Below are 15,425 nucleotides of genomic sequence, written 5' to 3'. Positions count from 1 at the left end.
CAATAGCAGCCTTCAGCTCTTCTGCATTGCTCGGTCTCATTTCTCTCATCTTTCTCTATGGGGTTCAGGTCAGGCGAGTTTGCTGGCCAATCAAGCACAGTAATCCCATGGGCATTGAACCAGGTTTTGGTACTTTGGGCAGTGTGGGCAGGTGCCAAAGTCCTGCTGGAAAATGAAGTCAGCATCCCCATAAAGCTCGTCTGCGGAAGGAAGCATGAAATGCTCCAAAATCTCCTGGTAGACGGCTACATTGACCCTGGACTTAATGAAGCACAGTGGACCAACACCAGCTGATGACATGGCTCCCCAAATCAACACAGACTGTGGAAACTTCACACTGGATTTCAAGTATCTGGCATTGTGTGCCTCCCCATTCTTCCTCCAGACTCTGGGTCCTTGATTTTCAAATGAGATGCAAAAGTTTCCACAGTCTGTGTCTATCTCATATATTAGTTTCACCTTTTAAGTTGAATTACTGAAATAAATGAACTTTCCCACGATACTCTAATTTTCCGAGTTTCACCTGCATAAGGAGAATTTCTGAAGTGAGGAGACTTGGATTCTTCATGATTTAACACCCTTCCTGATTTGGCTCCCTTCCTAACTCACAGAGGTACTCTCATGCGGCTGAGAGTACTTCATGCTCCCAGAGGTGTCCCATGTCTAGAAACAGAGCTTTTAGCTAAAATTAGAGAAGTGCTTAGCATCATGATGTTTACATGCCTACTAGAATCATAGAATTGTAGAGTTGGAAGGGCCAAAGGGCCGTGCAGGAATCCAGTGCAGGAATCACAGCTACATTCTTCTGATATTTAGTTGGAATGTCCTTTATTGTTATTTGAAGCCAATGGTTCGGGTCCTACTCTCCGGAGCAGAAGAAAACAAGCTTGCTCAACCTTCCATATTAGATATTTAAAGATGGCCATTGTAGCCCCTCTCCATCTCCCCTTATCCAGGCTAAACATACCTAACACCCTCAACTGTTCCTCATATGGCTTGGTTTCCAGACCCTTGAGGGAAAACTAAGGCTGGGGGGCTGGATCCGGCCCAATCGCCTTCTAAATCCGGCCCGCAGACGGTCTGGGAACCAGCATGTTTTTACATGAGTAAAATGTGTCCTTTTATTTAAAATACATCTCTGGGTTATTTGTGGGGCCTGCTTGGTGTTTTTACATGAGTAGAATGTGTGCTTTTATTTAAAATGCATCTCTGGATTATTTGTGGGGCATAGGAATTTGTTCATATTTTCCCCTTAAAATATAGTCCAGCCCCCCCACAAGGTGTGAGGGACAATGGACCGGCAACCCCCTGCTGAAAAAGTTTGCTGACTGCTGCCCTTGAGCATCTTGGACGCCATCCTCTGCCCACGTCCAGCTTTTCTGTTTTGGTTTGGGATTTTCCCTGAGGTGTGACTGAGTCACTTGTAAAATATTCATTGTATGCCCATTGAAAGGGTTTGTTTTCAGACTTTGTGGGAAAGTTTTGTTTTGCTGTTAGACTCTGTAGAAATTGATTGCTTTTTCAGGACTTCAAAGTACACTTTTCGTACTTTGCTTCATTGTTACCTTTTTGTACCGCTTCTATGGGCTTCAGGATGCAAATCTTTTACACATTTATTAAAACAAATAAATAGGTTTCATAGCCCTGTATTGCGCCACTGTTGCATGTTTGGAGGGAGGAGGTTCCTAAAGGACCAACGAGGCTGCCTAGCATTTTAATTTTTTTCCAGGAGCTGTGTCACGAAGAAAAACAAGCCAAAGCGATGAAGAAAGGTGTCCTTCTCCCTAGGTACAGGCCAGCGTCTTGCCTTTCCACGCCTCCTAAGTGCAGCTGGCTCCTCTGCATCCCCGCGCCCTCCTCCCAGGCCGTTCAAAAACCCCTTGTTTCCTCCTGGGTCTCCGATTACAAGTCAATTAATTTCGAACTTTCTCGGCTTCCGTAGCTTGGACGTCCTCCTGCGCGCTGTTCGCGGTTGTCATGGCTACACTTCCTGTAACATTGAGGTTAGCAGCTCTAAGCTCTCGGGTTCTGAAGCAGGTCAGTGCTCAGCGGCGGGGGGAAGCGGGAGGGATCAAGCGGTCTTCGACGCCGAGAGCAGGGACGGATCCCCTCTCTTGACAAGACAGCCGGGGAGGAACCCGTTTCGATCGCTAAGATAGAGCGGGGCGGCCGTTGAGCGAGGGCGATGCATAGAACTACAACTCCCAGCGTGCAACGGGGCGCTGCCCGCTCAAGGCTTAATGCTTTGCTTACCCCAATGCACTCTGGGACCTGTAGTCCAAGTGCTCTGAGGGCTTGGCGGGCACGTGTCGCTTGTAAGCTTGAGGCTCTGGCTGCTGTCTATTTCTTTCATTTTAACGACTCAAGTTGCTTCTCTTTGGAGCCAAGACGTGCCAAGTGTCACTCCGTTGCATTAGTACACAGTGAGTGTGCCTCAAACTTGGATATATCCTAAGAGTTGTGTGTATTGGGTAGATTTATTATTTGACGGTGGGTATAACGTTCTGATTTTTTAAGGGAGTAACCTGTCATTTCTCTTTTATTTCTCTGCAAAATGCCACATTACTTCATTAGGGCCATGTAGATAAACAACTAATAATTGCCATTAAGTGTAAATTGTCCCTGGTAAAAGATTAAGGACAGTTAACCCACAAGTGGGTTGTGGTTTGGTTTTGTTTTTAAACCGTCTCCCTATTACTATATATATATATATATATATATAGCAATCCCTGAGTGTATATAAATAAATAAAAGCAGGCACATTGTATCCCCATTTTTATTGCCCTTGCAAAGTGTTGCTTTTGAAAAGTGGTTGGCCAACAGAAATACATTAGGTACAATTGTTATCAAGCCACAATGGTCTTTATGCATGGGACAAGGAAATGAACCAGTCAGAAGGCAGCACAGTTAATGACAGTGACAACAACTAGACAAAGGTAGGCAATGTAATGTCTCCACAACTTAAACCTCAGCAACTGCGTACCTGGCCCTTTCCTCATACTGTCAAGATCACTAGTTGTACCTCCACCTTTACTTGAGATGGATAGCATGCCATATTATTTTAGAATGGTCTTAAACAACAACATAATGTTAACCGTAGAACTAACAGTTCGGCAGCACATGGATTTCTTTTCTTTTTGCCTTTTCCATGTTACAGTAAAAGGAATGGAGGAAGATGATGGTGATCGACAAATTGAAGAAGAAATAGAACTTGAATTAAGCAAAATCAGTTTTTCATCCTCTGAAATAGATGATCCTGATCTTGATCCTGATTTATCAGCAGAAGCTTCAAGTGACAGCGAACCAGTAAGTATTCCACAGGACTTGGTGACATACGGTGATCTTTCTGCATACTTGACAAACTTGGCATATACAGTATGCAGAGTTTTGGCAGATATATTTACTAGTTTGGTTGATAATATATGCCATGGAGGGTACCATGTGGATGGCTTGTTTATTAGTATCCTAGACCCTAAAGAAACTTGCATATAAGTTCTACAGTAACATATTATAACATAAATGTAGTCCCCCTGTTTGTAACCAGCATCTAATTCTCAGAGGGACTCCATCAGAGGGCTAAAGGTTTTCCACTGCTGCTCTATGAATTCATCTAATTTTTTTATAAACTTACTTAAACCATGTACGAATAACTGCTTTTAAGTGAATTAGCAGAAAGGTAATATGTAATAAATAAATAGGATTTGAGACTGCAGCACTTGTATTCCAATACTTCTACCTTACATAGTTCCACCTAGGGTTATACCTTAGCTGCAAACAAGCCTAATATGAAAATAACGTAGAATTTAATTTAAAATGTATATTAGATTTCAGATGAGCTACCAGAATCAGTTATCCATTATTTGAATTTTGTGAAGAGGAGCAGCCACAATGCAGAAAAGCTAATTTTGCAAGATTTGGAAAACGATGAAATATCAAGTAAGTGAGTTAGTCAGTTTGTTCTGCTACTGGTGTACAAGTAAGTTGCTTATGTTTTACAAGAGAAACTACAGTACTCAAGCATTTTTAGAATTATTTGTAACTGAAAAGTAAGTTAGCAGTATTCAAAATATTTAAATAGACAAATGTTAATACTCATTTTGGGTAGCAGTGGCTGTTTATCACTGTTATGGAGATTTTTTGTAAATATTAGCAGAAAAATACCTGGGAGTGCAAATTTAGGAGATTGATAGAAACCCTTGTTTAACATTGGGCCTGCCACAAATTATGCTTTGATTATTAAGATATCCTAAGTATGATTTGTATAAAACACTTACCTATTCCTTTCATTGGAATTTTAATGAGTCTTTTAAAGGTAGAATAAGCAAGCCTGAACTTGTATGGAACTTATTTTTAGTGTCAGATGTGTAATGATCCAACCTAAAAAAAAATCCTGCCCCTTTGAAAAGAAGTACTATCTTATTTATATATGTGCTAGTAGGATGTCTCACTGAAATGAGTTAGTTGAAGTTTTAAGCAGTAACTTCTTCTGCAGTGTCTAAATTATAATTTCTTTATTTGCAGGTGATCTATACAAGGTAGTTCCTAATAATGCTTCAGAATGCTTGGCTGAGTTGGCTTCTGAATATAACGAAGATCCAGAAGAATTAAAGAAAAGGGTATTCTCTCTATATATATTTACTAGGGCTACTGTCACTGCTCATTCCACTTGCCAAACATGCCTACAGTCTGTGATATGTTGTGGGATCAGTGGTGTGTTGTGGGCTTGGCTTCAGTTTATGCAACCAGATGATGTGGACAAGATGTTCCTTCAGAGTGGGAGTCAGCAACTTCCGGACCATGTGAAATAGCTCCACTGGTCAGCTGCTAGGGGGTGCAATGCAGGCTGCAAAATGTGCCTTAGTCATCTGCACAGCCTCAGGGTAGGCACAGTTATGTGTGCTAACTAATCTTCATCAGGCTTTCTGCATAGCCTCTAGCTCCTCAGAATATCAAGGATCTACTTGGACTGTACGGTGCTGGAGAGGATGCTCAGAAGCAATTGTGTCAACTTCCTGTCTTAGCTTGCCATTCTGTAGTGAGACAGGACTTTGAAAAGATCACCAGCATTTTCCACTGGTCAATTCTCAAGAGCATTCAGGAACCTTGTAGGTTCTAACAGCCTCCAAGTGCTGCACTTCCACCCTTGTGTGGAGGAATTATCACCAGGAATCTAAGGTTTATCAAACAACAGTCCAGCCATGAGAAGATCTGCTGGGGTTGGGTTGGCAGAGAAGGGTGAGAAAACTGGATTTCTCTGTTGGGTTTAGACCTGGTGGCTTCTTTCCTCAAGCCACCAAACTGGCTTCTGTACGGGGTACAGAAAATGGATGCCAGCCTTCTCACTCACCTGCATGAATTTCCTGTTCAACTTTGGCTAACATGCTTATATACATGTTATTTATTAATAATCTGGTTATTGTCTAAGATAGGTATGGGGAACCTTTGGCCGTCTAGGTGTTGCTGAACTACAGCTCCCACCAGTCCCAGCAAGCATGGCCAAGGGTCAGGAGACTTGTAGGCCAGCAACATCTGAGGGCCAAAGGTTCCCCACATCTGATTTGAAAAAACCTTAGTATTTACCATTCTCTTTTTTAAAAAACATCCAGTTCAAATATAAGGAAATATTTTTAAATAGTTTTTTTTTAATCCACCGTGTGTGTGTATTCTTATTTCTTATTTCCCCTTGCACTAATACATAGTTCAAATATATGTTTCCAGAAAAACTGTTCGTAGTGACATTCTTTTTACAAACTGGCTAGTTATGACAAAAATAAAATTTCATATGTAGAAAAAAATTCAGGATCTGATTAGATTTTGGCAGTAGAGAGCAATAACAATATAGCAGAAAATGTGACACATGTAGAGATAAGCTTACACTGATTGTCGTAACAGAAATAATTTGATAAGCTTGGTGGTTGCTCTAAACTTCCTTTAAAATTATATTTTGAATATATCTTTGTTAGAATACAAACTGTAATACAAATACAAACCTATTGTTGGGTAGGAGGCTTGTCTCATATTTTGCTTGTGGCAATATGCATGTTGAAGTAGACTGCTATGCAGACATCCCTAATTCAATAAGAAGTCTTAAATGCAAGCTAGTGCTGTATTGCATTCATATTTTCTTTCACCAGTCTAGCTGTGGTTGTAAACACAAACCCCCATTCGAAAATCGGTGATATTTCTGATTAGCAGCTTAGGAGGGAAAGTAAAGAAATTAATTCAGTTCTCCGCATTAAACAACCGAATAGTAAGATTGCTGCTCTTACAACAAGACTCTGCATACACCAAGTTGGATTCTGGCCAATACAAGTGCTCCTAAACTTTTCATCCATAACAAATAACATCTGTTCATTACCTATATTTCTCCTACTATATCTCTTGCAATTTTGAACGATGACTAGCATAGAACATAACTGCTTCTATGTATAGTTTGATAGTTCCAAGCTCAACTATACTATCATGAAAATATTTGTTGCTGTTTAGGTATTGTCTGAAATAGAAGATGAAGATGAAGAACAACAGATCAATGTGACTTCTGATAATACAGTAGAAGCCAATGATAATGGAGACATTGCTTCCAGTGAAATTGCTGATAGATGTTCTTTGACAGGTAAACAATCTTGTAAGATAGTGACTCACAGAGAATCACTCATCTTCATGACTTAGCTCTGGTCTCTGAGATCAATATTGTTTAGCCAGAGACTTCAGTTATTTTCCATACATGGTATGTTATACATCTGCATGATATGAGCTATATTGTTGGTGATGTTGAAGATGAAGCAACCTCCTCTAGTGCAGAATGTGAAAATAGATTATCACAGGCAGAAAAAAAATCATACACCTGTTTTTATGGTATAGTGCAAATTCTTAAAACCACCAGGAGCTGGCAACACAGTTTTATGGGGGGGGGGGGAATAGTATCAGTGATTCCAAGTTCTCATGCCTGCATTCTTCTAGATGATGGTGACACAGACCTTAGCTTTACTTTCCAAGAAGTTGAAGAAAGATGCAAGCGAGAATATGAGCTCTGGGAAGAAAAGCAAAATGAACTTGAAAATGAAAGAATAAAACAGTTGAAAATTAAAAAGTGCATGGAAGAAACGCAAAATGAAGAGGAGGAAAAAAGGAGGCAACTACGGCAGGAGGAACTGGAGGCTGAAAGAATGAAGTTAGAAATGTTCCATGCGGTAATATTTTAATGTAGATAATGGGCATATTTAAAACCTGTGGGTCGTATCTTTTATTTATTTAGTATATCTTGTTTTTAGACAAATGAATTTGAATGCATTAAAAAACAATAAACATTGGGGGGGAAATATAAAACATACATTAATGAAATACATTAAATTTAATACATTAAATCATGCAAATATAGCGTAATAATTTAAACATATATGTGCCGTGTGTAGCTAACTTAGATACAGCTTAAATAAATTAACTGATTCTTCATAATATGCTAGTCATTGATAAGTTCTGACATGCTTTTCACTGACATTGATATAGATATTATACTTCAAATATTACAGGGGAAAGAATTATATTGTAGCAATCAGCTCCTTTAGGGTACAAAGAGGACGTTATTTCTCTTTGGTGCTACACATATTATCTAAGAGTGTGTTCAGAAACATTGCTTTATTGTTTATTATAAGAATACCAACAACCAGTATGATTTTCTAGAGTAACAGAGTTTAGTAAATGTTTCAGCTTTTGTCATTTGGTTTTTATAATTTTCCAGCCTTTTCTGTTACTTTTTTACATGCACCTTCTCTGTCAGACATTCTTATATCTAACATTAATTGAAGTGCTAACATTGATGATCTATATTATGTACAGCAACAACAGGCAGAGATGGAAAAGGAGCTGATGAAAGAGGAGAAGTCTTGGAAAGAACAAATGAGACAGCATGAGGTAATTTACATACAAGAATGTTGACAATTTTTATAAGATTGTAGCATTGTTGTTTATGTATAGGAAAATAATTCTCAGCCCACATGTCATGCCCAAACCATCATAGGGTAGATTTACTGAAATTAATGCATCTAAGATAGTCATGTCTATTAACTTTAATAAGTCTACTTTGATTCTTGGCCCCGTAACCATAGGTGCCTGGGGCCATGGGTACCATGCAGCTTGAATGGCCCTGGCATTGAAATTTGAGGGTGCCTCGCACCCTCACTGGGAATTTTTTGGGTGCTTGGGCACCCGGGTCCCCAGGGAGTTGGCACCTATGATACTAGCATTGAATACCACCCCAAGCTTATTCTTTCAGGATAGCAACATGCTTTTTCTACACCTGCTGGGACAATTACAAATAGTTCATTTCATATTGTTATTATAACAGAGCCAATATAACAGCAATACACTGAACAATAAATGGAACACAGTTCACTATATATGTTACAAATAGATTGACATCACCTCCCTCTGACCTGCCTGCTTTAATATGCCTATTTAATATGCAACCTATTTAATATAGAACCATTAATATAAGTTTCTATTTTATATGATTTGTATGTCATAATTTTGGTATTTATTACAAATGCTTGCTTTTTTGTTTGGGCTTAGGAATTGATTAATAACTTACAGATACAAATAGAAGAAGAAAAGAAGGCATTTGAAGAACAACAAGCTATGGAAAGACAACACTTGGCAGAACTTCAGAATATGGCCGCTGTAAAAATCCAAGCTACCTTTAGAGCCTTCTTGGTGTACAAAAAATATTCCCCTGTCTTGAAAGAAAGGAAAAAAGAACTAGAAAAGCAAAGAGAATTGCAAGAAGCGATGCAAAGGGAAAGGAAAGAAAAGCAGGAAAGATGGATGAAGAGGGCCCTAGAGAAGAAGGAACAAGAGGAGAAAGACAGAAAGAGATGGGAAGAAAAAGAGAGGCAAGAACTTGAGGAAAAGATGAAGAGGCATGAAGAATATGAAAAGAAGAAAGAAGTGTTGAGACTTCAGCGAGAACAACTAATATTGGAAGAACTGAAAAGGACAGAAAAAGGCCACCTAGAATTTGTGATAGAAAAGAAAATGAAGTCTGAAAATGTGGATAAAGAAAAACTGCTGGCTAAAAGCAGAAAAATAATTAAAGAAGTCAAAGAAGATGATGAAACTGAAAAATCAGAAAGGCAAATGAAGCTGGACAATATTGATAATGTTACAAAAATAACAAAGAAATTAAAAGCAAAAGAACAGGTAGAAGAACGAAAGGAAGAAGAAACTGCGAAAATAAAAAGGGGAATGGGCCCCCCAAATACAGAGAAGGCTTTAGAAATAGCAAATAAGGAGGAAGAAATCAAAAAGGTAAAAGAAGAGGAGGAAGAACAGGTAGAAGAACGAAAGGAAGAAGAAACTGCCAAAATAAAAAGGGGAATTGGCCCCCCAAATACAGAGAAAACTTTAGAAATAGCAAATAAGGAGGAAGAAATCAAAAAGGTAAAAGAACAGGAGGAAGCTAAATATGGAAGAATGAAACTAATTGAGGAAAAGCAACAGAAAGTTGAAACACAGGAAAAAGAGTATGAGAAGAAGAAACAAGATGAAATACATGAAATGATGCATGTAGGAAATGATGACAGAGACCGTTTTTTGACAACTGTGGAATTTCAGGAAAATGGTAATACAAATGCTCTCAATAGTGAAACTATTACAATAGTTAATCAGGAAGACAGCAGGCATGGCAGTTGCATCAGCATGGATGTTCAGTTAGATTCTGGAGGCACTGGACAGATAGATGGGTCTTATGCATCTGAAAATATTAAAATAGAGCTTGCTTTAAAAGAAATTCATGAGGAAGTCACTAGTCGTTGGGCCAGATGTGAGAATTCAGTCAATTCTTTTGAGCAACCGCTCGTGCTTTCAGATTCTATTGAAAAGAAGAGGTTAGCGTGGATGAAAGGATGTAAATCCTGGTCTAGAATTTATAGGGAACACCAGGGGAAGAAAATAGTTGAAAGAAGCAGGCCACGGAAATGCTCCTCTGGTCTGATGCCTCCTCTGAGTGCTGCCATGATAATGCAGGCTGGCCCTTGGAATTCTCTGCAACAGGTGAGTAAAAGTTGCAAGTTCAAAACTGTCATACAAGTGTCTTGTGAATCCTTTTAGTGCTTATGTATCGCGAGCTATTCGTAGGTTCTTAGTGCTGACATAACATTCCCCTCAGAGGAAGTAAGAAGTGGAATCATAAAGTTTGCCAAAAATGCTTGAATAATTTACTGACTTTTATAGAAACTCTTTCCCACATTCCTTGTTCACTGTGTGCTCTAGTTCTGTTGATGCAAAGGGTTGGGTGGGGACTATGGCAGTACTGTGCAGTTAGGTAACCTGATCACAACCTTCCAAGAGACTTTACACCTCTTACACAGCCTGCAGAGTAGTGGATGAGCAAGACAAGAGTTACAGTAAGATAGAACAATTGTTGAATTGTTGGCACAAAGAAGTATATATTTCCATTGTGCTGTGTTGGATGTCATGAATTGTTTTCTACCCCCACCCCCTGATATGATTTTGGATTTTTCCAAACTTTATTGTTTTGAGCTAGAAACAATATTTTGGATGGTTTGAAATCACAGTTTATATAATGCATTGCAAATATATTTCAAATGTTGCAAGAGTATAAACTTTTTCTTATTGAATGTGTATAGGTGACCACAGTTACTTTTCAAGATTTGCCAGGCTGCAGCCTCTCCACGTTGTCACAGTGTTCAAAGCTACAATTTTTGAGTCTCAGACGTTGTGGATTGCTTTCTTTGGAAGGACTCAGCAACTGCAAAGATCTAAAATACATAGATGCAGAGGTACTATGTATTTTTTAGTCTATGTTGAAGTGGAAATTATTTCAAAAGGTGCTGTTACACATTCACTCCACATACAGTAAGAACATAAGAGCCCTAGTGGATCAAATCAAAGGTCTAGCTAGTCCAGCATAATATTTTCAAATCGCAACCTTCATATGGATATCTTTCACCTTGCTAGTAACCAGCCTGGTCAGGGAGGCTGCTTATCAGCAGGGTGGTGAATACACTGACAGTATCCCAGATCTGTCTGTCTAGTCTAACACAGATGCAGTGCCTCTAAGCCCATCCACAAATCAATAGGTTTTCTGGTAAAAGATTATATTTCTATGGACAATGCCAACACCGACACCTTTGACCATCTAGACTGGTCTGGTGCTGTACCAAGAACCCAGATGTGCACAGCTGAATTATCCCATGCCCCCCCCCCCCCAGTTTATGCATGTGAGTCGCAGTAATACACGTCAGGTCATCCCCTTCTAGGTCAAATCAGGGATGAACATAATTTAGTTACAGACTGACCTGGCAAATAGAGGACTAAGTGACCGGCCCCATCAAAAACTGCTGGAGGAGCTGAAAAGGGCCAAACATCTAGACCTCCATCCCAGGTGGTAATCAGTTCCTCCACTCAAATATTCTCTTGCCTACAATGAATGGAATTGAAGCAGTTTTACTGTAACTGCCTGCCAAAGGCTCATCCAGACACATCTTAACAGCTTCACCCAATAACCCTATGTACAGCACAAAGTTTAGGGGCACGGATGATAAACTAAAGCTCACAAGTAAGTGTATCCCATGTGGTAGACAGAATATAGTAATCTCATAAGTACACTCCTTTGCCTCTCACCCAGGGTAACCTACGAAAACCAACCTCCCTCCCAATTCAGCCTGGCTTGAACTGATTTTTGTATCACTTTTAATCAGGATCAGAGGCAATAGCTGCAATCCTAAACACTTACCTGGCAACAAATCTCATTCAATTTATTGAGCATTCTGAGTAGACATGAATAGGATTGTACTGTTAATTATTTTTAGTTCATTCAAAAAAATGTAATAAAACTTGAAATATTTGTTTGGTTTGTTTACAGGAAAACAATATTAAAGGGATTAATTGTGAGAATCTTGAAAATCTCTGCATTCTAATTCTGAACAAAAATGACATTTCATCCCTTCATGGTTTATATGGCTGCACTAATCTTTGGAATCTTGAACTTTCCTACAATAAAATCACTCGAATTGGTAAGGGACTGACTATTTCCATTGATAAATAGTAGAACTGCAACCATTAGTAGGTAAATAAATGTTCTTAATAAGATATTTTTATGTGATTAACAATAAACGCCTCTGTTAATTGGTTTGGGTTAGTAGCCTCTGGTCTGCTCTTTTTAAAAATATGGTGGTTGTCTCAGCACTGAGAGACAGGTCATAGGTGGGCAGTCTTTTGGTTCCTAGTTACACTTCAGTACAAGTAAACAACTTTCATTTACCAGGGAAAGTAAATAGGTGTCCATCTACATATTCCCTGGTGCACTCAGTGTCTGTGGTGGGGAGCAGATTTTATATAAATGGGCAGTCTTGCTGATTGATTTGTTTCAAGGTAAAGTAAACAAGAAAGCTCACAGAAATTTGCGGACATAGTTGAAGGAAGACCTGTCTCCGTTTGGCGCACTGTTGATCCCCATGTCTGCTCTCCTCCTTCCCTCTCAGCACATCTATGCTGCAATCTGCTTGGTTGTCTCATAGATTTCAAGCGGAGCATTGGAGAAGATTTTGCTCTTGTTTTCATAGTTTCAACCAGGGTTCCTTTTGTTGATCATGCTAGACAAAGAAACAGAATCCAAGCTGTAGTGTACATGAGTATGGTTAGTAAAATAAAGTACATATCTGATTTGTGGTTCATTTAATGAAGTAACATATTAGGAAACTGGTTTTCAAAACCTGAGGATTCAACTGATGAATCAGCAATGAAACATCCACTCGGCTGAATAAAAGCAAAAGCTGCCTCGGCTATCTTACTGTGGTAAAAAATAAAAGTAGCCAAAAAAATCCCCATGAGCAAATAAGATGTCTGCACATAATAAACAAAGGGGAGTATGAACCAAAGAATGACATTATAATTTATTTTATATTTCCAAAACTGTTGCTATTAGTCTCCTGTTATGCAAAATAGTGTCAAGGTAGCTGAATGAATGCTTCTTTCCAGTAAAGCCTCTTTATATGATGTCATACTAAAGTTTCTGCATCCCCAAAAAAGGTTATGACATTGAAAGTGAAAGGTTAAGAAGCTATTTTACTTCTAGTATATAAATCTTGTATATAAATGTTAATTTAAATGTGAACATTTATAATGTCAATGCACCCAATCCAGTTGGTTATGTTTTAGATTGCTAAATTTTCTATATTAAAGTGACAGATTTCTTAGGCACAAGCTTCTGCTTGGAATAGTGACTGTTGGTGTTCATTAAATCTCAAAGATCAGTAATCCAAGGTAAACCAACAAGGTGGACTGATTGGTAGCAGAAATGCTGGAATCTGTGTTCAATCTGTCTTCGGTGCCAGTAGTACTGTAAAGGATTACTTGTTTCAGATGGATTTCCTGAGGTAGAATATCAGAAAGATTAATGTGAGAGTGACATAATATGAATTGATGAGTCTTGGATATGAAGACTACAGGGCCAATGAGGCAAAAGCCTCCTGTCCTGTCTGTATATACAATGAAAGCACTGTGCTTACCCGTAAATGAGATGAGTTTGAATGAGAAAGTAGATGTTCAAGAAAACCACTTGGAGCCTGCTTTTCTGTCCTCATCAACTGCTTGGGGGAGGTCTGGTTTGTAAGCTGCATTTCATGTTACACAATCACATATTGATAGTATTTTTTTATATATATATAAAAAACCTTATGGAATTACACAAAGATAGACTTGTGTTTTTAAAGATTTCCCCCTCCCTTTCCATCTCTGAGTCCTGCGGACTTTCCCTAGGTAGATTTGGAAGTTGCAGTGCAGCAACCCCACCCCAGTCCTTATTACATTCCGTTCAAATGATTCTGTGGCTGTTTCTTTAAAATGAGGCTTAAATTGCTGTCACTTACCTGGTAGCAAGTCCCTTGAGTATGTTTGGACTTCCTTTTGAGTAAACATGCAGTGAATTCCACTGTCTGTATATAACATTTTAGTCCTTAGTGTGTCTTTTGTTTTCCACATCATGTAAAACTAAATGCAGAGAGAGTACATAGTTTAAACTCAGTTGATAAAATAAGGGTGTGTTTTTTTTAATTTATAAAAAAGTGTATTGCATTCTATGAATACTGACTGCTCATTATCAGAATAATTTAAACTAGTTCCGGATTTACAAATATGCCTTAAGCTGGATATTTCTGAATTTTAGTTACTCTTCTTCCGTCTTCATGGTTTTATAATAATTTGAAAACTAATAAAAATAAACTAAAAAGAAAGAAAGTCTAGGTTATTGATAATTTTGAAATCAGAAACGTATACCTTTTGGAACCAGCTATAGTTAGTAAATATAAAGCTTTGTTACCTTCCAAGTTACGCAGAACCCTTAAAACAAAGCATCACATATTATTATACCAACAGAGACTAAGCTATTAAAGAAGCTGTGGGATTTAATAGATTTAATAACATCTTAACAAATCAAAGATAGCACAAAGATCATCTCAGTGTCATTGGTTCAATCCCCACATTGACCAAAGGATTCCTGCATTGCATGGGGTAGATGATCCTCGTGGTCCCTTCCAACTCTACAGGGGATCAGAAACAGAAATGTATGCTATTTTATTTTTTTGAAGTGTTAGTAATTCCACACCTTCTTCAGTACCTGCCAACCATTCCTCTCCCCAAGCCCCCCCACAAAGACCGGGCCAAACTACACATGACATAAAATGTATAATTGGAAAACTTGTCAGATGCTCTTTTTTAAATTAATAGCAGGCAAGGGGCCTGTGGGAAGGAAATGTTTAACCCTTCCCTCCCTACTGTTACTTCTGACACGCATACACCAGCCCCAGGAATTATTAGCCCCAGGAAAAGAAATTCCTGTTTTTGTTTTTAATAAAACACTGTGATGAGATTACTAGTGGCACATGGGAGTGGGCGAGGAAGCATTGCTATCACTTACCAGGACAGTGGTGTAGCAGGTGAATCCAGGACTGCACTGGCACACAGGCAGAACTAATCCAGTATCTCCTCTGGTGTGCCCACACAATCCTAATGCTTTCCACCCCTCTGCATCACCTGATACCACTCCAGTAAACAGCAGCAACCCCAATATTAGGATGGTAGCAGAGCACAGCCACAGCCACTCCTGATGAAACATTTAGTTTAACCCCTTGCAATGTGATTTGAGTGATCCCAATATTTATTTTAAAAATTTACAGATAATGCACCAAGCAAGAGTTCAACCTGTTATTAGATATACTGTTATTATCGGTCCGCTGCTTTATGCCAGCAGGAGGGGGATGATAACTGGACTTTCCTAAGGAAAAAAATGAATCCAAAGTGACAAGTCTAAATAACTCTTTTATATTCCATAAATCCACTAGGTGGTGTAGGTTAGCTTTCCATATTATTTAACAGCAGATTCCAAACCGCTGACTTGCAATGTTGCGTTT

At 38.8% G+C, this 15,425-nt stretch overlaps 1 protein-coding gene across 6 annotated transcripts in view; it reads left to right on the top strand.

Moving 5' to 3' along the window:
* The first annotated feature begins 1,940 nt into the window (after positions 1-1,940).
* Positions 1,941-15,425, top strand: part of LRRIQ1 (leucine rich repeats and IQ motif containing 1) — a 106,040-nt gene continuing 92,555 nt past the window's right edge. For 2 of the 6 annotated variants that reach the window (XM_080971441.1, XM_080971440.1), the window contains exons 1-10: positions 2,054-2,423; positions 3,158-3,306; positions 3,825-3,936; positions 4,522-4,616; positions 6,487-6,613; positions 6,961-7,190; positions 7,837-7,911; positions 8,569-10,047; positions 10,644-10,796; positions 11,882-12,032. In XM_080971441.1, the coding sequence (XP_080827567.1) occupies positions 2,186-2,423; positions 3,158-3,306; positions 3,825-3,936; positions 4,522-4,616; positions 6,487-6,613; positions 6,961-7,190; positions 7,837-7,911; positions 8,569-10,047; positions 10,644-10,796; positions 11,882-12,032 (2,809 nt within the window). In that variant the 5' untranslated portion in view covers positions 2,054-2,185. The other 4 variants (XM_080971442.1, XR_013976970.1, XM_080971443.1 and 1 more) reach the window with 4 other exon arrangements.

Source organism: Podarcis pityusensis, assembly GCF_964106645.2.
Source record: "Podarcis pityusensis genome assembly, chromosome: 10".
Lineage (NCBI taxonomy): Eukaryota > Metazoa > Chordata > Lepidosauria > Squamata > Lacertidae > Podarcis > Podarcis pityusensis.
The sequence above is the reverse complement of the archived record's forward strand: the minus strand, read 5'-3'. Positions and strand labels throughout refer to the sequence as shown.